The sequence below is a fragment of the Dipodomys spectabilis genome, unplaced genomic scaffold (genome assembly GCF_019054845.1).
Source record: "Dipodomys spectabilis isolate Male_0828 unplaced genomic scaffold, ASM1905484v1 ptg000188l, whole genome shotgun sequence".
NCBI lineage: Eukaryota > Metazoa > Chordata > Mammalia > Rodentia > Heteromyidae > Dipodomys > Dipodomys spectabilis.
Genome location: NW_024870865.1, coordinates 1,779,606 through 1,805,627, shown reverse-complemented (window position 1 = coordinate 1,805,627; position 26,022 = coordinate 1,779,606). Strand labels below are relative to the sequence as shown.

The 26,022-nt window shown below is 51.7% G+C and overlaps 1 protein-coding gene across 1 annotated transcript; it reads right to left on the bottom strand.

Annotated features, from left to right (window-relative positions):
* Positions 1–685: 685 nt before the first annotated feature.
* Ca6 (carbonic anhydrase 6) lies at positions 686–25,728 on the bottom strand. The gene is made up of 8 exons (XM_042695642.1): positions 25,650–25,728; positions 21,325–21,507; positions 15,958–16,106; positions 15,546–15,638; positions 9,469–9,538; positions 7,089–7,246; positions 4,350–4,473; positions 686–786 (listed from the first exon to the last, which is right to left on the bottom strand). The coding sequence occupies exons 1-8, from the start codon at positions 25,726–25,728 to the stop codon at positions 686–688; spliced, it is 957 nt and encodes a 318-aa protein (XP_042551576.1).
* Between the last annotated feature and the right edge of the window lie 294 nt (positions 25,729–26,022).

Here is a 26,022-nt window from a genome sequence, read left to right as displayed (position 1 = left end):
CCAGGGCAGCACCCATGTCCTGCTAGCTGAGCATGACGGCGTACACCTGTAATCTCAGCACTTGAGAGGCTGAGGCAAGAGGATGCAGTGTTTGAGGCCAGTCTGGGCTTAGGTAACTAAGTGAGAGGCTAGATGGCCTGAGCTACATGTAATGAAAACTAAGTCATGTAGCAAACAAGCGCACTGAAGACTCTCCTTGCTTCCCTCTTGGTCCTGGCTTCCACACCACCTCCCGCGGGTGCAGCTCCGCGCCCTGCGCTCTGTGTTCGGCGGAGGACGAGGCGCGGAAAGAGGCGAACTGGCTGGCAACCTTTCCCAAATCACTTTACTACCCCGAAAGCCTAAAGGGAGGTTCGTGCGGGATTATCATTTACAGATTGAGGTGAAGGGTTTTGTGTTGTCTTCCGGTGTCTTGGCTCCCACCTAGGGCCTGGTGTATACCAGGGCTGCCCCGCCCCAAATAAGCCCTCACAGGAAGTGAGCTCGCTGCCTCCATTTCCTCTCACTTGCTTTCTACTCCGTCCATTGGTAAGACGTTTCACGGTCTCACTCCCTTCCCTGGGAGACGGCTTTTCCTGTGTTAATCACCTGGTTTTCACAGGTAGGAGCAATGCGGTTCCAATTTCCAGGGTTGCGTGGCACGAGGCAGGGCAGGCTGGCACCTGCCCACCGCCTCCCCGGCTGGCTAGTGGTGTCTTTTCTTCTTCAAGTTCTTCACAGCCAAACTGCTTATCAGGCTGTCAAGTTTGGTGTTGATCCTATGCAAGTAATACTGGTACTGCGATCCTGAGATACATTGGACAAAAAGAAGAGTTAATGCTGGATGCCCGTGGCTTGCTCTGTAATCCTGGCTACTTGGGAGGCTGAGATCTGAGGATCATGGTTCAAAGCCAACCCAGGCAGGAAAGTCCATGGACTTTTATCTCTGATTAAGCCCCCAAAAGCCAAAACTGGAACTGTGGTTCAAGTGGTAGAGCACTAGGGTTGAGCAAAAACACTAGAGTACAAAGCTCTGAGTTCAAGCCCCAGTACTGTCACAGAAGAAGAAGAAAGAAAGAAGCCAGGTGCCAGTGGCTCATGCCTCTAAGCCTGGCTAATCAGAAAGCTGAGATCTGAGGATCTCAGCCACCCTGGGAAGAAGTGAATCTGTGATTCAAGTGGCAGAGTGCTAGCCTTGAATGAAAAAGCTCAGGAACAGTCCCTAGACCCCGAGTTCAAGCCCAGGACTGGGAAAAAAAAACCCAACAATAACAACAAGCAACATGGATCAAACTCATTACCACACTTGGGGATCAAAACCAGAGCCTGGTGTGCTCAGCCCCATCTCCCGCTGAGCCCCCCCACTCCCCCCTTGTGTGTGAGCTCTGGAATGCCTCCCGGTTCCCATCCTACTGGCATCAGGTCATGCTCAGGACTCTTGTCATGCAGGATATAGCTGTTTTCTAATAACTAAATTGTAGGGTGGAGCACAGTGGCTGAAGCCTGTAATCCCAGCTTCTTGGGAGGTGGAGATGGGATGGGAAGAATTGCCATTTGAGGCCCAGCATAAAAGTTCCCAGCACTCCATCCCAACCAATGGCAGGTGAGGTGGTGTGTGCCTGCCACACCAGCCACATGGGAAGCATTAGTAGGAGGATCACAGCCCAGGCTGGCCAGGGCATAAAGTGAGTCCTTACCTTGAAAATAATCAATGCAAAATGGGTTCAAGTGGTAGCGCACCTGCCTAGCAAGCACAAGGCCGTGAGTTCAATCCCCAATATTGTGAAAACATATAAGGTTCATAAGGATCCTTGTCTTTCTCAGGTTTTTTCTTATTGACAGTTGGATCACAGTAACCCAGCTGGGGTGAGATTCTACACAAGGCAGTCAGCCACTGCTATGTAGAAATCTGGGTCTGAGCCAGGTGCCAATGGCTCACACCTGTAATCCTAGCTACTCAGGAAGCTGAGATTGGAAGATCACAGTTCAAAGCCAGCCCAGGCAGGAAAGTCTGTGAGACTCATCTCCAATGAACCACTAAAAACGTAGAAGTAGAGCTGTGGTTCATAGTAAAGAACTCGCCTTGAAAAAAAAAAACAACTAAGAGGGAGAACCCAGACCCTGAATTCAAGCCCCAGTATAAGTATAAAAGAAGAAAAAGAGGAAGGAAGGAAGGAAGGAAGGAAGGGAAGGAAGGGAGGGAGAGAGAAGGAAGGAGGGAGGGAAGGAAGGATGAAAAAGGAAAGAAAAAAGAAAGGAAGGAAAGAAGGAAGAGAGATAAGAAAGAAAGAAAGAAAGAAAGAAAGAAAGAAAGAAAGAAAGAAAGAAAGAAAGAAAGAAAGAAAGAAAGAAAGAAAAAGGGCTGGGAAGGTGGCTCAGTGGTAGAGCGCTTGCCTTGCATGCATGAGGCCCTGGGTTCCATTCCTCAGCACCACATAAGCAAAAAGAAAAAGGCCAGAAGTGGCTCTGTGGCTCAAGTGGTAGAGCGCTAGCCTTGAGCTGAATTGCTGAGGGACAGCACCTACGCCTGGAGTTCAGGCCCCATGACCGGACCCCAAAAAAGAAAGAAAGAAAGAGAAGAAAAGGAGGGAAGGGAGGGAGGGAGAAAGGGAAGAAAGAAGGAAGGGAGGGAGAGAGGGAGGGAGGGAGAGAGGGAGAGAGGGAGGAAGGAAGGAGGGCGGGAGGGAGGAGGGAAGGAAGGAAGAAAGGGAGGGAGGAAGGAAGGAAAGAAGGGAGGAAGGAAATCTGGGTCTGAGGGAAGTGGGACTGGTCTAGGATCGGCACAGGAAGCCACAACACAGATCCCACAGCTGGAGGTAAGGGAAGATGGCCCCTACTTTCCAAGGGGGATGTGAAGTGGCAAGGGTGAGCAGGAAGTTCAGGAAGGGAGGCCCTCAGGGGAGGCGTGGGCAAGTGGCCTCAGGAAGAGTCTGAGTGGAGGCCGTGTCGATGACACGTCAGCGCCCTCATGAGGACAAACTAGAAGGGCCCCTGGTGGAAAGAGCACTTGGGGTGTGGCTTGTGGGACCCAGGCTCCCCGGGACTCAGGACAGTGACAGTTCTTCCCAGGGGAAGCGGGAGAACCTGGAGATATGCCTGACCAAGACACAAGGGAGCCAGGAGCACGCGGCCACGCCTGTACCTAGCCACTCACGAGACAGATCTGAGGATCGAGGTTCAAAACCAGCTCAGGCAGGAAAGTCCATGAGACACTTATCGCCAATGAACCACTAAAAGGCCAGAAATGAAGCTGTGGCTCAAGTGGGAGAGTGCCAGCCTTGAAAGTAAAGGCTAAGAGAGAGTTCCTAGGCCCTAGTCCAAGCCCTAGTATGAGCACACAGAAGGGAAAACAAACAAATGTGTGAGAGGGGCTGAACTCTCCGTGGCTGGCCTGAGAGCGCGCAGCCCTTCGCCGCTGGCAACCAGAAGTGTCACTGTTATAATATCCTGTCTGCTACAATCTAAGAGGTAAATGCGAAAATATTTTTTGACTCTGCTAAGTACAGATAAAGAAGGGGTAGTACTCAATAGGCAACTTTGGCCGGTCATCCTTCTATTGTAGTGAAGGATATGAAAGGTCCATAACTGTTCATAGGAATCGGTCCTAAAGAGAATGAAGTAGGAGAACAGATTGAGCCCTAATTATAAGAGACACAGAATGCAGTGGGGCAGACTGTGGGTGCCACTACAGTGCCTTTTCAGCCATGAGCTTCTTGTGCCACCAGATCCAGGGGTTGGGGAGGGGGCACTGGATGGAGGACAGCACCCTGAGACCTGGTCCTTCATCTCCACCCAGAGAGAGTAAACAGCATTTCATCCAATTAACCCCACCTGGAAGGGCGTGGGGGACCCAGGGGGGTGAACCTGTAACACAGTTGCAGGAACTTGTGTGAGTTGGGTTTAATGAGGATTGTTACTCTGGTAGAAGAGCTTGTGGCTGTTACTGCCTTGCTTCTCCTAAGTCTGTGGCAAGTTCAGGAAGGTGACAGACCAGGTGATTCTCACAGGCACCAAGGCCTGGGCTGGAAGATGCCGGCATAAGTAGGCTCACCTGAACTTCCTGCATTAAGATGACTCTCCTGGCTGGCAATGTGGCTTAGTGGTAGAGTGCTTGCCTACCATGCATGCAGCTCTGGGTTCGATTCCTCAGTGCCACATACACAGAAAAAGCCAGAAGTGGTGCTGTGGCTCAAGTGGTAGAGTGCTAGCCTTGAGCAAAAGAAGCTTAGGGACAGTGCCCAGGCCCTGAGTTCAAGCCCCAGGACTGGCAAATAAATAAATAGGATTCTCTTCCTCCTGTTATTGGCAAAGGAGAGGAAAACAGTCATGAGGGGATTCCAAAGAAATGAGTGAGAGTCAGTATCACTCACTTGCATTCGGGAAGTAGGGGAAGTTGGCTTCTACCACTCTGGAGTGAAGGGGCTGGGTCTTGCGGTAACCATTGTGCAGGGTCTGGTTCTGATGGTTCATCACAGAATTCTCCAGCTTGATCACCTGCAGACAATAGACGGTGAGTTATGGATAGCAAAAGGTGATGGGTAATAAAGAAATGGTTAGTGAGTGGGTGGACTACAACCCAGATTCCAGAACCTCATAAAGTGGTTATAAGATTGCCAGCTTAGACGGGTGCCAGAAGCTCATGTCTGTAATCCTAGCTTCTCAGAAGGCTGAGACCTGAGGATTGCAGTTTGAAGCCAGCCCAGGCGGAAAAATCCCTGTGAGACTCTTATCTCTAGTTAACCACTCAAAAAACAGAAGTGGCAATGTAGTTCAAGTGACCACAAAGAGGCTCAGGGACAGTGCCCACACCCTGAGTTCCAGCCTTACAGTCAACAAAGAAAAGAAAAAAGCAATTGCAAATTTAGAGGGGGTTCTGGGTGCTGTATGCCAGGCATTATTCTGGAATGCATCCATCCATTCATTATCTCAGTAAGTAACCACACACTCTCTCTTCTAATCTTTTTCTATGAGTATCTGCTTAATACTAGAAGGAGAAGCTAGGGGTGGCAGAGAATGCCTGTAATCCCAGTACTCATGGCCGGGGCTGGAAAACCTCAAGTGTGAGGGCAGCCTAGACTACATAGTGAGATCCTATCTCAAAATAATAATTACATATATATGAGAGAAAAGTGCACATCAAATTATACCAAGTAGCTAGCTCAAATTGTTTTTTTCTGAAAATGTCTGCATTTTTTCCACAACCTTTACAGGCTGGTCCAATACCACTGAGCCATGCCTCCAGCCCTGTTTTACAGTGGGTTTTTTGTGGTTTTTTGTTTGTTTGTCCATTGTGGGGTCTGGGCGCTGTCCCTCAGCTCTTCAGCTCAAGGCTAGCGCTCTACCACTTGAGCCACAGCACCACTTCCGGCTTTTTCTGCTTATGTGGTACTGAGGAATCGAACCCAGGGCTTCATGCATGCAAGGCAAGCAAGCACCCTATTTCAGTGGTTATTTTTATAATAGGGTCTTGGTTCTGGCCCAGGTATGCCTGCCCCTGAACTCCAATCTGCTGAGTCTTGGCTTTCTGCCATTGACACCCTGCATGCCACCACATGCCATTGTGACCAGACTCCTCCAGACTTCTGTCTGGGCTGGCCTTGAACCGCAATCCTTCTTAAGTAGCAGCCTCTTAAGTAGCAAGGATTACAGGTATGAACCACTGATCTCTGCTTTACAGTTTCTTTTTTTTTCTTGTGTACTATGATAGTTTTTACACTGAGCTACTTTCTAGTAATTTTATTTGTTGAAACTCTTTTAGGTCTAGACTTGAATTTCATTCTTTCAAGCAACTTGGCATCTGCTCCATCCGTTACGTGAGACCACTGCCAGTCTGACTGGCAGCATTGTGTGTGTAGATATTCTCAGTTAGAAAAGATCTTTTCCACCTTCTCCGAGAAAAGGCACATGAAGTTTCAGGGAGATAAACATTGCTATCTGAGGAAGACAATCTCTGGAAAAGAAATACCACTTTGCCTGTAACTTCAGTAATCCCTGCCCCTTCATTCACTTCAGCAACTTTGTATCATGGGCCTGTGCTGTATAGCCTTACTGTGTATTTACTCAATCCAAGAAACATTCATGTTGGGGCTGGGAGGGTGGCTCAGTGGTAGAGCGCTTGCCTTGCATGCATGAGGCCCTGGGTTTGATTCCTCAGCACCACATAAGCAAAAAGAAAAAGGCCGGAAGTGGCGCTGTGGCTCAAGTGGTAGAGCGCTAGGCTTGAGCTGAAGAGCTGAGGGACAGCGCCCAGGCCCAGAGTTCAGGCCCCATGACCGGACCCACAAAAAAAAAGAAACATTCATGTGGGAAGCTGGTGGCTCACGTCTGTAATCTTAGTTACTGGTGAGATTGAGATCTGAGGATCATAGTTCAAAGCTAACCCAGGCAGGAAAGCCTAGGAGACTCTTTTCTCCATTTAACCAGCAAAAAGCGAGAAGTGAAGCTGTAGCTCAAGTGGTCCAGCATCAGGCTTGAATAAAACAGTGCCTAGGCCCTGAGTTCAAGCCCCAGGATTTGTACAAAGAAAGGAAGAAAAGAAGAAAGGAAGGGGAAAAGAAAAGAAGGAAGGAAGCAAGTGAGGAAGGAAGGGAGGAAGGGAAAAAAAGGAGAGAAGGTGGGAAGGCAGGCAGGCAAGAAAGAAGGAAGGAAGGAAGGAAAGAAGGAGAAGAAGGGAGGGAAGGAGGGAAGGAGGGAAAAAGGAAAGGAGGGAAGGGAGGGAGGGAGGAGATAAAAGGAAAAAAGGAAAAAGGAAGGGAGGGGATAAAAGGAAAAAAGAAAAGAGGGAAGGAAGGGAAGGAGGGAAAAAGGGAAGGGAAGGGAAGGGAAGAAGAAATCCTTGCATGAAGACTTGGTGACATTAGCACACAAGCTCCCTGAGGACTACGGCAGCCTGGCGGGATCTGCTCCTCGGGAACATTCTGCGTCCGTGGGCAGCGCTCTGGTGACACATCTTTCCCTGAGTTGGCGGTAAGCTCCTCGCCTCCCTGTGTGTGCCCCGCCGAGGGCAGCCCCTGTGGTCTGCCAGGCACCTCGGTCTCTCAGGTGGCGGATGCTGGAAGGGGGCTCTGTCCCGGGGCACTCAGGCCAAGGCGACACCCTTCATTCCTTACCTGGGCCTTGGAGATCTTCACGGAGTCCGACATGACAAACCACCGGACGTTCTGCGTGCATGGCGGGGTGGTGAGCGAGCCGTTGTAGGTGTAGTAGTGGTACATGTCCCCGGGCAACATGTCCAGAATGTCAAAGTCAGTCAGGTAAGTGGTTTGTCCTGAGGCAGAAGACACGGGACAGAGGACGGTGAGCGACCCCTGGGCCCAGCTGAGAGGACAGCTTGGGCCCACACTCGCCACGCACAAATTCCAGATTTCAAGCAGAACAAAGTGAATGACTGAGAAACACGGCCCCAGCTTACTGCCCCCTGGCGGTAGCAAGGAGCAAAGAGGTAGAGATGGTGCACGCAGCTGCCTCCCTCCTGGCTGAGTGGCCTGGGCCAGTGCTGGCTCAGAGGTTGTGAAAGGGGCCCAGGGGGGCGTGGGTGTGGCCCAGGGACACAGCTCGAGCCTAGCAAGTGTCAGGCCCTGAGCTCCACCCTCAGCACCAGAAAACATCACAGGTCTATATGATTGCACGAGGCAAAGAAGAAAGACCAATGTCGCTGGGTGCCAGTAGCTCACACCTGTACTCCTAGCTATTCAGGAGGCTGAGATCTAAGGATCTTGGTTCAAAGCTAGCCAGAGCAGTAAAGTCCAAGAGACTCTTATCACCAATTAACCAGCAAAAAGCTGGAAGTGGAGGTACAGCACAAGTGATAGAATAACAGCCGTGAAGCTAGCCACCAGTGGCTCACGCCTGTAATCCTAGCTACTCAGGAGGCTGAGATCTGAGGATCGCAGTTCAAAGCCAGCCCGGGCAGGAAAGTCCATGAAACTCTCATCTCCAATAAACCACCATAAAACCAGAAGTGGCGCTGTAGCTCAAGTGGTAGAGCACTAGCCTTGAGCTGAAGAGCTGAGGGACAGCGCTCAAGCTCAGAGTTCAAGCCCCATGACCGCCAAAAAAAAAAAAAAAAATAGAATATCAGCCATGAGCAAAAGAAAGGCAAGCAAAAACACAATGCCCTGAGTTCAAGCCCTGGTACTGGCACAAAACAGAAAGGGAAGCTGGACCGGTGGCTCACAACTATAATCCTAGCTACTCAGGAGGCTGAGATCTGAGGATCATGGTCAAAGCCAGCCCAGGCAGAAAGTTCATGAGACTCTTATCTCCAATAAACCACCAGAAAACTGGAAGGGGCGCTGTGGCTCAAGTGATAGAGTGCTTGCCTTGAGCTGAAGAGCTGAGGGACTGCTTGCTCCCAGGCCCGAAGTTCAAGCCCCAGAACTGACGAGAGAGAGAGAGAGAGTAATGTTGGGCTAGAGGTATGGTTCAAGCACTAAAACTTTAGCTGAGCAAGTGCAAGACCTTGAGTCCAAACTTTGGTACTGCTAAAACAAAAGGGAACAATATTCAAAAAGCGTCTGGCACTGAGGGACTTTCTTGAAACTGTCACCATCATGGTCACTGTCAACAGAGGTACATTTCATGATATCCGAGAGAAGGGAATTACAACTCCTGAGGTGCTAGGTAAATGTGCACAAAGAACAGATCCCTAGGCACTTTTAGAGGTAGTGATTGATAGGCTAGGAAGGTGGCTCAGTGGTAGAGCGCTTGCCTTGCATGCCTGAGGCCCTGGGTTCAATTCCTCAGCACCATATAAGCAGGAATAAAAGCCAGAAGTGGCGCTGTGGCTCAAGTGGTAGAGCGCTAGCCTTGAGCTGAAGAGTTGAGGGACAGCGCCCAGGCCCAGAGTTCAGGCCCCACAACCAAACCAAAAGCTCAGGGACAGTGCCCACATTCTGAGTTCAAGCCCTAGGACCAGCACAAAAAAAAAAAAAAAGCAGTGGTTGAGAGTTGAAAACACAGAATGAAAGCAAGCAGTGTCCAGGTACTGGCCCTCACTCCTGAGTTCTTTTTTTTTTTTTTTGGTGGGTCGTGGGGCTTGAACTCTGGGCCTGGGCGCTGTCCCTCAGCTCTTCAGCTCAAGGCTAGCACTCTACCACTCGAATCACAGCACCACTTCCGGTTTTCTAATGGTTTATTGGAGATAAGAGTTTCACGGACTTTCCTGCTCGGGCTGGCTTTGAACGGTGATCCTCAGATCTCAGCTAGCCTGAGTAGCTAGGATCACAGGCGTGAGCCACCGGTGCCTGCCTGCTCCTGAATTCTTGCTACTGCGACCCCTAGAAACCACACTGGGCCACAGGTGGGGGGCGGGGCTGCCACTATGATCATGCCCATCCATGCCAGTATTCCCCCAGGGCCACAGCAAGTGACCTTTGGCAGAGAGCTGGGCTCCATTCATGTGGCTCCTCAGCCACTCTCCCCACCAGGTCCCCCTTCTCCCCCTGTCCACCTCACACCCATGTCCACTTCCCTTCTGCAGCCCCTTACCTGGATACCTGATATTAGCCAGGTGAGAAATTAAGGAGCTGTAGTGTGTGTTCTCAGCATACTCCTCGATCTACAAGGAAAACGGAGCCATTGACACAGCGAAGCAGAGACCCAGGTGCCCGGGGCCTCTTCCTCACTAAGCCCCGCCTGGTCTCCTTTGCTTGCTTGCCTGCCTGCCTGCCTGCCTGCCTGCCTGCCTGCCTGCCTGCCTGCCTGCCTGCCTGCCTTCCTTCCTTCCTTCCTTCCTTCCTTCCTTCCTTCCTTCCTTCCTCCCTTCCTTCCTTCCTTCCTCCCTTCCTCCCTCCCTCTCTCTCTCTCTCTCTCTCTCTCTCTCTCTCTCTCTCTCTTTCCTTTCTGGTGGCCCATGAGGCTTGAACTCAGGGCCTGGGACTGTCCCTGAGCTCTTTTGCTCAAGGCTAGTGCTTGAGCCAAAGTGCCACTTCTGGTTTTCTGGTCTCCTGGACTTTCCCTTCCAGGCTGGCTTTGAACCACATTCCTCAGATGTCACCCTCCTGAGCAGCTAGGATTGCAAGTGTGAGCCACCAGCGCCTGGTCCACGTCTGGTATTCTTGACGACAGTGTTCCTGGGCTTGGTCTTCAGTCTCACCTGTGTCACATGAGCCCTGTTTTCCAGGCAGTGAGGTTTTCCTGGCCTTGGCCAGTCTTGCCCTGGTCAGCTCCCGGGTGGGCCACTCAGACGAGTGATGGGGTGGGGATGGACGAGAAGCCCACAGACACTCGCCATCCTTATTTAAGGTTCTAGCCACATTTTATGAAGAAAAGCCATAATTTGTTGCTTGCTCCGGCGTGTTCCAGAGCACCAAAATGATCGGGTTTTATATTTTTGTTTTTGTGGTCCTGCAGAAATGGTTCATTTTTGTTGTTTTGTTTTGACAAAATTACCTACTTTAATACTTATTTTTGGAGAATTAGACCCCTGTCTTCAGCCACCCAGCCCTCAGCCCCATACCTGGACATCTTTAGGAATGTAGAGGTGCCAGGTGCCTGTGGCTTACACCTGTAATTCCAGGACTGGGAATGTGGCCTAGTGGTAGAGTGCTTGCCTAGCATGTATGAAGCCCTGAGTTCAATTCCTCAGTACCACATGCACAGAAAAAGCCAGAAGTGGTGCTGTGGCTCAAGTGGTAGAGTGCTAGCCTTGAGCAAAAGAAGCTCAAGGACAATGCCCAGGCCCTGAGTTCAAGTCCCAGGACTTGCAAAAAAAGAAAAAAAAAAAAAGCCGGGCACTGGTGGTTCATGCCTGTAATCCTAGCTACTCAGGAGGCTGAGGTCTGAGGATCATGGTTCAAAGCCAGCCCAAGCAGGAAAGTCTGTGAGACTTTTATCTCCAATAAACCACTAGAAAACCGGAAGTGGCACTGTGGCTCAAATGCTAGAGTGCTCATCTTGAGCTGAAGAGCACAGGGACAGCGCCTAGACCCAGAGTTCAAGGCCCATGATCGACAAAAAAAAAAAAAAAAGTGCTGGGCGCTGGTGTTTCACGTCTATAATCCTATCCACTCAGGAGGTTGAGATCTGAGGATCACAGTTCAAAGCCAAACCAGGCAGGAAAATCCATGGGACTCTTACCTCCAGTGAACCAGCAAAAAGCCAGAAATAGAGCTGTGGCTCAAATGGTAGAGCACCAGCCATGAACAGAAAAGCTAAGGTCAGTGTGCAGGGCCTGAGTTCAAGCCCAAGTACTTGCCTTTGGCTGGGAGCTCCCTGGCCAGGGATGACAGCTTGGATCCTGACACTCTTTTTTTTGGTACCAGTCCTGAGACTTGAACTCAGGGCTTGGATGCTTTCTCTGAGTTCTTTTGTTCAAGGCTTACACTCTACCACCTGAACCACACCTCTATTTCTGGTTTTTGATGGTTACTTTGGAGATAAGAGCCGCACAGCCTTCCCATCTGAGCTGGTTTGGAACTGCAGTCCTCAGATCTCAGCCTCACGCGTAGCTAGGATTTCAGGCCTGAGCCCCTGGCATCCCAAGTGCCTTTTAAGTCTTCTTGTTTCAGTTACCCCAGGCCCTGTCGCTGGCAGCATAGACGGAGCGGGCAAGGGCCCCTTCCACGGGGCAGCCTTGCCAGGGACTGTAAGCTCAGGAAGGGATGAAGAGTGAGAGCCAGGAAGACTTCATCTAGACTCACACACCTGGGATGGGCCTACCTCCACACACACACCTACCTCCACACACACCTACCTCCACACACACACCTACCTCCACACACACCTACCTCCACACACACCTACCTCCACACACACCTACCTCCACACACACCTACCTCCACACACACACCTACCTCCACACACACACCTACCTCCACACACACCTACCTCCACACACACACCTACCTCCACACACACACCTACCTCCACACACACCTACCTCCACACACACCTACCTCCACACACACCTACCTCCACACACACACCTACCTCCACACACACCAACCTCCACACACACCTACCTCCACACACCTACCTCCACACACACACCTACCTCCACACACACCTACCTCCACACACACCTACCTCCACACACACACCTACCTCCACACACACCTACCTCCACACACACCTACCTCCACACACACCTACCTCCACACACACACCTACCTCCACACACACCTACCTCCACACACACACCTACCTCCACACACACACCTACCTCCACACACACCTACCTCCACACACACACCTACCTCCACACACACACCTACCTCCACACACACACCTACCTCCACACACACCTACCTCCACACACACACCTACCTCCACACACACCTACCTCCACACACACACCTACCTCCACACACACACCTACCTCCACACACACCTACCTCCACACACACACCTACCTCCACACACACACCTACCTCCACACACACCTACCTCCACACACACCTACCTCCACACACACACCTACCTCCACACACACCTACCTCCACACACACCTACCTCCACACACACCTACCTCCACACACACCTACCTCCACACACACACCTACCTCCACACACACCTACCTCCACACACACACCTACCTCCACACACACCTACCTCCACACACACCTACCTCCACACACACCTACCTCCACACACACCTACCTCCACACACCTACCTCCACACACACACCTACCTCCACACACACCTACCTCCACACACACCTACCTCCACACACACCTACCTCCACACACACCTACCTCCACACACACCTACCTCCACACACACCTACCTCCACACACCTACCTCCACACACACACCTACCTCCACACACACACCTACCTCCACACACACACCTACCTCCACACACACCTACCTCCACACACACACCTACCTCCACACACACACCTACCTCCACACACACCTACCTCCACACACACACCTACCTCCACACACACACCTACCTCCACACACACCTACCTCCACACACACCCTACCTCCACACACACACCTACCTCCACACACACCTACCTCCACACACACCTACCTCCACACACACACCTACCTCCACACACACCTACCTCCACACACACACCTACCTCCACACACACCTACCTCCACACACACACCTACCTCCACACACACACCTACCTCCACACACACCTACCTCCACACACACACCTACCCTCCACACACACACCTACCTCCACACACACCTACCTCCACACACACCTACCTCCACACACACACCTACCTCCACACACACAACCTACCTCCACACACACCTACCTCCACACACACCTACCTCCACACACACCTACCTCCACACACACCTACCTCCACACACACCTACCTCCACACACACACCTACCTCCACACACACACCTACCTCCACACACACACCTACCTCCACACACACCTACCTCCACACACACACCTACCTCCACACACACCTACCTCCACACACACCTACCTCCACACACACCTACCTCCACACACACCTACCTCCACACACCTACCTCCACACACACACCTACCTCCACACACACCTACCTCCACACACACCTACCTCCACACACACACCTACCTCCACACACACCTACCTCCACACACACCTACCTCCACACACCTACCTCCACACACACACCTACCTCCACACACACCTACCTCCACACACACACCTACCTCCACACACACCTACCTCCACACACACACCTACCTCCACACACACACCTACCTCCACACACACCTACCTCCACACACACACCTACCTCCACACACACACCTACCTCCACACACACCTACCTCCACACACACCTACCTCCACACACACACCTACCTCCACACACACCTACCTCCACACACACCTACCTCCACACACACCTACCTCCACACACACACCTACCTCCACACACACCTACCTCCACACACACACCTACCTCCACACACACACCTACCTCCACACACACCTACCTCCACACACACACCTACCTCCACACACACACCTACCTCCACACACACCTACCTCCACACACACCTACCTCCACACACACAACCTACCTCCACACACACCTACCTCCACACACACCTACCTCCACACACACAACCTACCTCCACACACACCTACCTCCACACACACCTACCTCCACACACACACCTACCTCCACACACACACCTACCTCCACACACACCTACCTCCACACACACCTACCTCCACACACACCTACCTCCACACACACCTACCTCCACACACACCTACCTCCACACACACCTACCTCCACACACACACCTACCTCCACACACACCTACCTCCACACACACACCTACCTCCACACACACACCTACCTCCACACACACCTACCTCCACACACACACCTACCTCCACACACACACCTACCTCCACACACACCTACCTCCACACACACCTACCTCCACACACACAACCTACCTCCACACACACCTACCTCCACACACACCTACCTCCACACACACACCTACCTCCACACACACCTACCTCCACACACACCTACCTCCACACACACCTACCTCCACACACACCTACCTCCACACACACCTACCTCCACACACACCTACCTCCACACACACCTACCTCCACACACACCTACCTCCACACACACCTACCTCCACACACACCTACCTCCACACACACCTACCTCCACACACCTACCTCCACACACACACCTACCTCCACACACACCTACCTCCACACACACCTACCTCCACACACACCTACCTCCACACACACACCTACCTCCACACACACCTACCTCCACACACACCTACCTCCACACACCTACCTCCACACACACACCTACCTCCACACACACCTACCTCCACACACACACCTACCTCCACACACACCTACCTCCACACACACACCTACCTCCACACACACACCTACCTCCACACACACCTACCTCCACACACACACCTACCTCCACACACACACCTACCTCCACACACACCTACCTCCACACACACCTACCTCCACACACACACCTACCTCCACACACACCTACCTCCACACACACACCTACCTCCACACACACCTACCTCCACACACACACCTACCTCCACACACACACCTACCTCCACACACACCTACCTCCACACACACCTACCTCCACACACACCTACCTCCACACACACACCTACCTCCACACACACCTACCTCCACACACACACCTACCTCCACACACACACCTACCTCCACACACACCTACCTCCACACACACCTACCTCCACACACACACCTACCTCCACACACACCTACCTCCACACACCTACCTCCACACACACACCTACCTCCACACACACCTACCTACACACACACACCTACCTCCACACACACACCTACCTCCACACACACACCTACCTCCACACACACACCTACCTCCACACACACCTACCTCCACACACACCTACCTCCACACACACCTACCTCCACACACACAACCTACCTCCACACACACCTACCTCCACACACACCTACCTCCACACACACCTACCTCCACACACACACCTACCTCCACACACACCTACCTCCACACACACCTACCTCCACACACCTACCTCCACACACACACCTACCTCCACACACACACCTACCTCCACGAAGGCCGCCATCACAGCCAGACCATCCGATTTATCTTTAGCCACATCGTAGCTCTCATACTTGGCATTGTAGTGAACAAGGTGCATCTGTGGGAGCAAGAGCAGGACGGGGAAGGCCAGTTCGCGACTGCTCACGCTGCGGCGCGCCGGTAGCTCGCGCTGTCATCCTAACCACCGTGGCAGCCGGGATCTGACGAGCTGAGGCTCACGGTGGTAGGGCACTAGCCTTGAGGAAAAGGGCTCAGAGACAGTGCCCGCGCCCAAGCCCCATGAGGAAGGATGGCAGGAAATTAGGGAGGGAGGGATGGAGGGAGGGAGGGTAGGAAGGAAAGAGGGAGGGAGGGAGGGAAGGAAAGGAAAAGGACTGTAGAGCTTGAAGGACAGAGGCCCTGGGGTGCTCGCCCACCTCAATCACGCGCCTGATCCCATCGATGGTGTGCTCGGAGCCGCTGAGCTCGTACGACGCGCCGCCCCAGTGGTAGTGCATCTGCGTGGCTTTGTACACGGCGCCATCTGGGGCCGTCAGCTGCATGGTGGGGGGCAGGGTGATCTGCACTGGGAGAAAGAACATGGACATGGTGCCCCGAGCCTTTAGGTCAGGTCACGTGCCAGCCACTGCCCGCCTGCCCACACCAGCCCATCCCTGAGTACTGCCAGCTTAGCTCGCCAGGAGCAAGGTCCCTAAAGGGACATGAAGCGGTTGAGGTCAAGACCGAGGCCAAGCCAGACCCCGGCGGCTCACACCTGTAACCCTAGCTACTCAAGAGGCCACCAGCTGAGGATCGTGGTTGAAAGCCAGGCTGGGCAGGAAAATCTGTCAGACTCGTGTCCCCAGTTAACCACAACTTTGGGGGTTTTTTTTAGGCTAGAAGTAAAACTGTGATAGTAGAACCAAGTGATAAAGTGCTAGCCCTGAGCAAAAAAAGCTAAGGAAGAGCACCCAGGCCCTGAGTTCAAGCCCTAGGACCAGAGCGCACGCGCACGCATGCATACACACACACACACACACACACACACACACACACACATCAGTATTTGAAGCAAGATGAAAGCACCTTTAAAAAGTTTACCTCTGGGTGCTGGTGGCACACGCCTGTCATCCTAGCTACTCAGGAGGCTGAGATCTGAGGAACACAGTCCAAAGGCAGCCAAGTCTGTGAGACTCTTATCTCCAATGAACCACAAAAAGCTCAATGTGGAGCTGTGGCTCAAGTAGTAGGGTACAAGCCTTGAGCACAAAAGCGAGAGAGAGAGAGAGAGAGAAAGAGAGAGAATGAGCTCTGACAATAACAGGTGGGAAGCTGGGAGCCAAGGGCAAGGTGAGAGCTAAGGGGACAGCTCGTACACACACATGTATGCACATGTATGCACATGTATGTACTTGTACACACACATACACACAATGGGTGTGAAAGTCAGAATTCCATTCTCCACTCTGGAGGGACTGGAGGTACAGAGCTAGGGAGCGGGGCCTCTTGGGACTGGTTTGCTTCATTTTCCTCCCCAGACACTGGGCGTGAGGCCCAGCGTGGCCCTCGTGCCTTCTGCGCCTCGCCTAGCTGCCGGCTCTACCCCCAGGGAGGGAGCGCCCACGCTGGCTTCTAACACCATATGGCCTGGAAGCTGACCAGCGAAGAGAGGCCCTGCTCGCCGTGGCATTGTTCATCAAGATGGGAGAGCCCGGACCAAGAATCTAGGCCCTCCTCCAGATACACAGAACCTCACCCGGCCCAACCTACGCCAGCCACATATAACCACACACGGCCCAACCTGTGCCCAGCCACGTGTAACCACACACAGCCCAACCTGTGCCCAGCCACGTGTAACCACACACAGGCACAACCTGTGTTCAACCACACGTAACCACACACGGCCCAACTTGTATTTAGAAAAACCCACAGCAGGCTCTGGTGGCTCACACCTGTAATGCTAGCCACTCAGGAGGCTGAGATCTGAAGATCATGGTTCAAAGCCAGCCAAAGCAGATAAGTCCAAGAGATTCTTATCTCCAATTAGCCAGAAGAAAGCCAGAAGTGGAGGTAAGACTCAATGGCAGAGCGCTAGCCTTGAGCAAAACAAACATCAAACTAGCAAGAATGTGAGAAACTGAGTTCAAGCCCCAGTATTAAAAAAAAAAAAAAAAGATAAAAACAGGGAAATAGCTGGGCACCCGTGGCTCACACCTGTCATCCTAGCTACTCAGGAGGCTGAGATCTGAGGATTGCAGTTCAAAGCCAGCCCAGGCAGGAAAAGTCCATGAGATTATCTCCAATAAACCACCAGAAAACCAGAAGTGGGGCTGTGGCTTAAGAGGTAGAGGGCTTGACTTGAGCTGAAGAGCTGAGGGACAGCGCCCAGGCCCAGAGTTCAAGCCCCACAACCAAAAAAAAAAAAAAAAAAAATACAGGAAATACTTATAATCCTAGCTACTCAGGAGGCTGAGATCTGATAATTGCAGTTCGAAGCCAGCCAGGGCAGGAAAGTCCATGAGACTCTTATTTCCAATTAACCACCAGAAAACTGGAAATGGTGCTATGGCTAAAAGTGGTAGAGCAATAGCCTAGAGTAAAATCGCTCAGGGTCAGTGCTCAGGCCCTGAATTCAAGCTGCAGGACTGCCCCCCCCCCCCAAAAAAAAAAATTACTATTTGAGCCAGGCACCTGTGTCTCATATCTGTCATCCTAGCTACCCAGGAGGCTGAGTTCTGAGAATCATAGTTCAAAGCCAGCCTGGGCAGGAAAGTCTGAGATTTTTCTCTCCAACTAACTACCAAAAAGTTAGCTGGGGAAGTGTGACTCAAGTGGTAGAGTACCAGACTTGAACAAAAAAGTTAAGGGATAGGCTGGGAGCTGGTGGCTCACGTCTGTAATCCTAGCTACTTGGGAGGCTGATATCTGAGGATCGTGGTTTGAAACCAGCTGAGACAGCGAAGTCTGTGAGACTCTTATCTCTAATTAGCCACCAGAAAACAGAAGTGGAGCGGTGGCTCAAAGTGGTAGAGTGCTAGCCTTGAACAAAAGAGCTCAGGTGTAAGAGCCCAGGCTGTGAGTTCAAGTCCCATGACTGCTATTAAAAAAAAAAAAAAAAGGTAAGGGACAGCACCTAGTCCTTGAGTTCAAACTACAGTACTGGGATTAAATATGTGGAGGGGGGGTAAGCTATAAACCTTTAAAAGAAGCTTTATAGATAGGTGCTAGTAGTTCCTGCCTGTTAGCTTAGCTGCTCAGGAGGCTAAGATCTGAGGATCATGGTTTGAAGCCAGCTCAGGCAAGAAAGTCCATGAGAATAAATTAAATGAAATTAAATGAGGTTGATAGAGTCCGCTCTGCCAACAGCGGCAGGAGCCTGGGAGCCAAGCACCAGGCCAGCACTGAATGGACGGTGCGGGGCGCGGCCAGTGGCTCCAGTGATGCAGCTCATGCTTAGCCAGGCCAAGCACTGAGTGCGAGCCGGGCGCCAGTGGCTCACGCCTGGAACCCTAGCTAGTCAGGAGGCGGAGATCTGAGGATCATGGTTCAAAGCCAGCCCGGGCAGGAAAGGCCTTGAGACTCCTATCTCCCATAAACCACCAGAAAGCCGGAAGTGGTGCTGAGACTCAAATGGTAGAGCACTCGCCTTGAGCTGAAGAGCTGAGGGACAGAACCTAGGCCCAGAGTTCAAGCCCCATGCCTGACCAAAAAAAAAAAAAAATTAAACCTATTTCCCAAAACAGGTTCAGAAAAATGTATTAACTTCCAAAAGCAGTTGCTCCATGTTATGAAACATGAATCCCACCAATTTCTCATTGGACAAGAAAACAAACAAACACAAAACCAGAGCATTTTTTGTATCCAGAAAAACAGAACAAGTATATCCTAGCTGGTTGGGAGGCTGAGAGCAGGAGGCTCTTGGTTTGAGGCAAGCTCAGACAGAGCAGTTCACTGGACAGCGCTGGCATGTGCCTGTCACCCCAAGCTAAGAGTGTGAAGATAGCGGTTCAAAGACAGCCACGGCAAAATAAATAAATAAATAAGCCCTCTACATCCCAAAGCCCTCTACATGTTGTCTCTAAGTGAGAAAGTGGATGAAGTGGCTCAAGCCTGTGATCCCAGCAAAGACAGGGAGCCTACAGTATCCTAAAAATAGCCAATGAAGTCAGCAGTGTGGCTCATGCCTGTAATCTTAGCTACACAGGAGGTTAGGCTCTGAGAATTGCAGTTCAAAGCAGTCTTGGCAGGATAGTCTGAGGTTCCTTTTGCTGAAAAATCACCAAAAAACTCAAAGTGGAGCCTCTAGCTGAAGTGGATCAAGTGGTAGAGTGCTACCCTTGAGGAAAAAAGTAAAAAAGTACATGGACCGTGCTCTGGCCCTGAGCTCAAACAACAGGACCAGCAACTAATTAATTAACTTGTAACAAAAAGAACTGGAGGCATGGCTCGGTGATAAAGCATCAGCCTACCAAGTTTGAGGGCCTGAGTTCCAACTTCAATACTTAAAAAAATATATATGATAAAGAAGAAAACAGTCAGTAAAGGCCGTGAAACCCAATGAATGATGGAGAAGCTGACCCAGATTAGAGTTGAGCCGAGAGGAGCAGGATGACTAAAGGCAATGTGAGATCCTGGATTTGATCCTAGGTCTAAAAAAAGACAGGCATGTGAAAGTGAGGTAATGCACACGAAGTCCATAATTGATCACGCTGCGTCCATGTCGCCTCCTGATAGCAAGTGCACTGTGATTAGAAGATTTTAGTATTAGGGGAGTGAGAAAGGTTGGGGAACTCACAAGGTCACTTGTGCAATTATCCATCTCAGAATAAGTTGAAAAGCAAAACAAAAAACAAACACCAAGTGCCATGTGCCTCTCAGCCCTCAAAATCACTCAGCAGAGACTCCTGCATCTTCTCTGAACCAGTGCATCCTTCTCTGAGCATTCTTTTTTTCTTTGCCAGTCATAGGGCTTGAACTCAAGGCCTGAGCTTCTTTTGTTCAAGGCTAGCGCTCTGCCACTTGAGCCACAGCGCCACTTCTTCTGGCTCTTTCTGTATATGTGGTACTGAAGAATCGAACCCATGGCTTCATGCATGCTAGGCAAGCGCTCTACCACTGAGCCACCTACCCAGCCCCTCTCCGAGCATTCTTGAGTCTGCCCTGTGTGGAGCTCCATGGCAGGAACAGTGCTAGAAAGAACACTATGCTTTGTCCTTACTTTTCAAAGAACTCACTTAAATCGCCAGTGGGTTATCTGAAGAAAATTTGCTCTTCCTGCTCATCTGGAGAGGCCCAGAGCTTCAGGCCATTCTGCAATTCTAGGGCCTATGAAAATGTGTTTTAGACAATTAAAAACTCATTAGCTAGGGATGAGAGTGCACACGTGTACTGTTAATTCTCAAGAGGCAGAGGCCAGAAGATCATGAGTCTCAATAAATATACGTGTGTGTGTGTGTGTGTGCGCGCGTGCATGCGCGTGCATGCATGTGCCTGTGTCTTTGAGACTCTGATCGCCAAGAAACCAGAAAAAGCCAAAAGTGGAACTGTGGCTCACATGGTAGAGCACTAGCCTTGAACACAAGAGCTCAGGGACAGCACCAAGGCCCAGAGTTCAAACCCCAGGACTGGCAAAAAAAAAAAGCCAGCAGCCCAATTCTCACTGTCAACAGGTTTCCGGCCTTGGCACAGTGCCCTCCCCCCACCACTTAAACCTCACCCCCAGCCAGTGTGCTTGTCCCCACCAGCCCCCTCCCCCCCACCCCGCAGACCTCCAGGGCTATGTGCACCTGGGCCAGCCTCCTTACCTGTGTGGCCATTGTTGGTCATAAGGAATGGGCTTCCTTGGCTGTCCCCATAGCCCGTCAGCTCCAGAGGCTGCAGGTCAGGGTTGAAGCGAACCTTCCTCCTCTGCAGGTCGATGGGTGACTGCCGCTGTCCCCCGCAGTCCGGGTACTCCTCCGGCCAGTGGGTCTCATCCAGCATGCCCTCTGTGACAGCAAAGTGCTCAGTTCAACAGGCAGCTCAGAGGCTGAAATCTGAGGATTGCGGCTCAAAGCCAGCAAAGCCAGAGCAAGACTCTTATCTCCACTTAATGACCAGAAAAGCCAGAAGTGGAGCTGTGGCTCAAGTGGTAGAATGTTAGCCTTGAGCAGAAAAGCCCAGGGTCAGTACCCAAGCCTGGAGTTTAAGCCCCAAGACTGGTGCACATGTGCTCATGTGTGCATGCACGCGTGTGCGCACGTGCATGCACACGCACACACACACAGCCCTTTGTGCACACCTTATCCAACCAGGGACCACCAGGGAGATGTACACAGGCTGACTGCTAGAAGCAGAAGCAAGGCCCCCAGGCTAAGTACCACACAGGGTCCTCACTGGGCCATCGGTGCTCATCTTGCCCGCGTCACCGCTGGCCCAGTATTAGTTCAATACTTGGCTCAATTTGTAAAAGCCAGACTGGAACAACAAAAAAAAAAGCTGAAGAACAGCTCCTCCATGCCTTAAGTTCAAGTCCCAGTACTGGCACTGAAAAAAAAATTCAGTCTGGGCATGGTGATGAGTCCTGTAGTCCCGTGCCTGGAAGGCAAGGTGGGAGGATCACGTGACTCCACAGATCTGAGATCTGGATGGGTCACATAAACTCTGACTCTAGATAGATGATGGAGAGAAGATAGAGAAAAAGGGAGACACAAAGAGACACAGAAAGACAGACAGACAGAGAAAAAAAAAAAGGCAGAGCAAGGAAGTTAACCATTTTGAGCCTGGTTAATAATCCTAGGCCCCCAGAGTAATGAAGGCTAATGATTGTTCTGGATCTTTCCATCCACCCCCCACCCCCCACCCCCGTTAAGGGCTTTGTTTGCCCATTTGCGGTTGTGGGTCCAGCCTCCGTGCTTCCTTCCTGGGGCTCGGCGTGGTGATGTACAGCTACGGAGGGACGCTCCTCAGCAAAGCTCTCCCTGCGCTCTGCCTTGCAGAAGTTAGCTTTGATTTCTCTGATCTACTCTTGGCATTGTTTTTTGTTGTTTTGTTGTTGTTTGTTTTTGTCAGTCGTGAGGCTTGAACTCTGGGCCTGGGCACTGTCCCTCAGCTCTTCAGCTCAAAGCGAGCACACTACTACTTGAGCGACAGCACCACTTCCAGTTTTCTGGTGGTTTATTGAAGATAAGAGTCTAATGGGCTTTCCTACCCAGACTGATTTTGAACCATGATCCTCAGATCTCAGCCTCCTAAGTAGCTAGGATGACAGGCGTGAGCCATCAGTGCTCGGCTTAATAATTTGTCTTTAAAACTAAACTCATGGAAGCAGGAAGCCAGGGTGAAGGCCAGAGGGCTTGCTGACACTGCTCCTTCTTGGATCCGGATGTTTTCCAGGGCCCTCTAATCACCCACAATCTTCCTTCTGAGCCCTTGGCCAGCCCCCGCGTGCTCTGAGGAGCCCAGACTCCCAGACAGGACCCCCTCCACTCCTAGCCAGCCCCACACAAGCAAGCCCTGGGTCCTTCCCGCTGCTAAACAAGCTCTTTCCCTCCAGAGCAGGTCAGTTGGCCGGGGATCCCTCTGAACTTCCTGACCCCCATCCCCCAGGACGCCCCTAATTCCACTGCGTTGAACAGGCTGTGTGTCCCCGCGGTCTGGGAAGGACGGACATTCAGAGCAGGCTCAGCTCAGGTGTCTTCTGCTCCTGCACAAGCCAGAAAGCTTCCAGGAGGCCCTGAGGCCTCATTCCTGGAGGGGTACAAGCAGTATGTCCCCCCAACAGTGATCGGAGCGGTATTTAGTGCCCACACATCCCACAGACACAGCTCCATGTGGACTTGAACCACAGCCAGATGGCAGGGTGTGTGTGTGTGTGTGTGTGTGTGTGTGTGTGTGTGTGTGTGTGTGTGTGTGTGTGTGTGTGTGTGTGTGTGTGTGTGTGTGTGTGTGTGTGTGTGTGTGTGTGTGTGTGTGTGTGTGTGTGTGTGTGTGTGTGTGTGTGTGTGTGTGTATTTTGGGTGCCAGTCCTAGGGCTTGACTTCAGAGCTTGGATGCTGTCCCTGAGCTTTTTTACTCAAGGTTAGCACTCTACCACAAGACGAAACTCCACTTTGGCTTTTTTTTTTTTTTTTGGTCAGTCCTGGGGCTTGAACTCAGGCCCTAGCCACTGTCCCTGAGCTTCTTTTGCCCAAGGTTAGCACTCTACCACTTGAGCCATAGCGCCACTTCCTGCTTTTTCTGTTTATGTAGTGCTGACAAATCAAACCCAGGGCTTCATGCATGCTAGGTGACACTCTACCACTGAGCCACCTTCCCAGCCCCAGTTTTGGCTCTGTGTGTGTGTGTGTGTGTGTGTGATTAACTAGAGATAAGAATTTCATGGGGCTGGGACGGTGGCTCAGTGGTAGAGCTCTTGCCTTGCATGCATGAGGCCCTGGGTTCGATTCCTCAGCACCACATAAGCAAAATGAAAAAAGCCGAAATGGCTCTGTGGCTCAAGTGGTGGAGCGCTAGCCTTGAGCTGAAGAGCTGAGGGACAGCGCCCAGGCCCAGAGTTCAGGCCCCATAACCGGACCCAAAAAAAAAAAGAATTTCATGGACTTTTCCTTCCTGGGCTGGCTCTTTGAACCTTGATTCTCAGATCTCAGCTTCTTGAGTAGTGAGGATTACAGGTATGAGCCACAGGTGCCCAGCGTGGCAGGGGTTTTAATTGTGCCTCTTAGAATTCTGGTTTTAGCCAGGCGCCGGTGGCTCAAGCCTGTCATCCTAGCTACTCAGGAGGCTGAGATCTGAGGATCGCAGTTCAAAGCCAATCCAGGCAGGAAAGTCCATGAGACTCTTTTTTTTGCGGGGGGGGGGGGGGGGGGGGAGGAGGGTCCAGTCGTGGGGCCTGAACTCTGGGCCTGGGCACTGTCCCTCAGTTCTTCAACTCAAGGCTAGCGCTCTACCACTTGAGCCACAGCGCCACTTCTGGCTTTTTTCTTTTTGTTTATGTGGTGCTGAGGAATCGAACCCAGGGCCTCAGGCATACAAGGCAAGCACTCTACCACTGAGCCACCTTCCCAGCCCCATCCATGAGACTCTTATCTCCAATAAACCACTAGAAAACCTGAAGTAGCACTGTGGCTCAAACAGTAGAGCACTTGCCTTGAGCTGAAGAGCGCAGGGACAGCACCAGGCCCAGAAAACAAAAAGAAAAGAAAAAGAATTCTGGTTTTAGCCTGAAAGCCAACCAAGAAAGATAAATGGGTCCCAATCAAGCCAAGCACTCTGGGTAATATGCATATTGGCATTTCCATTTCTGAGGAAGCTTCCAGAGCCTTCTAAAAACTTTATTTTCCACTTCCATGGGTGCCATGCAGATGGCTTCCCGGTGCAGCTCAGGTGCAGTGTGGAAGGCTGGCTGTACAGCACAGAGCCCAGGCCAGGCTGGGGGAAGAGAACGTTACCTCCGTCTCCTTCAGATTCATCTGGGTTTGTGCTTCATTTGAAGACTGAAAAGCAAGCATCCAGACCCCAACAAGAACTGTGGGCCCACCAGGCACTAGCGGCTCACCCCTGTCATCCTGGCTACTCAAGAGCCTGGGATTTGGAAATCAGATGTAAAGTCTGCCTATGCAGAAAAATCCCGAGAGTCTTATCTCCAATTGACCAACAAAAAACTTAGAAGTAAAGTTGTGGCTCAAGTGGTAAAGTACCAGCCTTGAACAAGAAGGCTAAAAGATAGTGCCCAGGTCCTGAAATCAAGCCTCAGGACTGGCACAAAAACAGCAAAAACCAAAGCCAGGCGCTAGGGGCTCACGCCTGTCATCCTAGCTACTCAGGAGGCTGAGATCTGAGGACTGCGGTTCAAATCCAGCCCAGGCAGGAAAGTCTGTGAGACTCTTATCTCCAATGAATCACCAGACAAACTGGAGGTGGAGCCGTGGCTCAGAGTGGTAGAGTGCTGGCCTTGAGTGGAGAAGTTCAAGAACAGCACCCAGGCCCTGAGTTCAAACCTCACAACCAACCAAAAGAATTCAAACCACACAGCCTGCATGGGGCCTTGCCTTCGTCACCAAGCAGTGAAACTGGGTGGCTGTGGTCCTGAGGAAGGAGAGGTGGTCCTGCTGGGTGCGGACCCCAGAGCCCTACAGGGATGATAGCTTACCTGAATAGGTCCAATCAGCGCCATGCTGGGCCTGGACACCCAGAAAGATCAGCGACACCAGAGCCACGGAAGCCGGCATGGCGGTGCGTGGCGGGAAGCAGGGCAGCCCGCGGGGAAACCTGCTTTTAAAAGCCCAGAAACTGTAAATAACAATTTACCACGTCCAGCTGGCCAATCCGCCCTGCGCAGCACCCACTAAGCAATAACATCCTCCCACAAAAGACCTTCTCACTCCCGCACGTGCCTCCCTCCTCCCGGCATTAGCATAGCCAATTAGCCCACGTCTGTTCACCGGTGGCTTAGGAAACCCAGCTGATGGGTGGCACAGTGCAGCCATTGTGGAGCAGGAGGATGAGTGATCTGTGGGAATGGA

What these genes read in the sequence shown, in the direction of transcription:
- Ca6 (XM_042695642.1), bottom strand. Translation starts at nt 25,728, where the DNA reads ATGCCGGCTTCCGTGGCTCTGGTGTCGCTGATCTTTCTGGGTGTCCAG. An exon ending in GACCAACAATGGCCACACAG is followed by an intron (nt 16,107 to 21,324) that starts GTAAGGAGGCTG and finishes TCTTTCTCCCAG; the next exon opens with TGCAGATCACCCTGCCCCCC. An exon ending in TGAAGATCTCCAAGGCCCAG is followed by an intron (nt 4,474 to 7,088) that starts GTAAGGAATGAA and finishes TATTGTCTGCAG; the next exon opens with GTGATCAAGCTGGAGAATTC.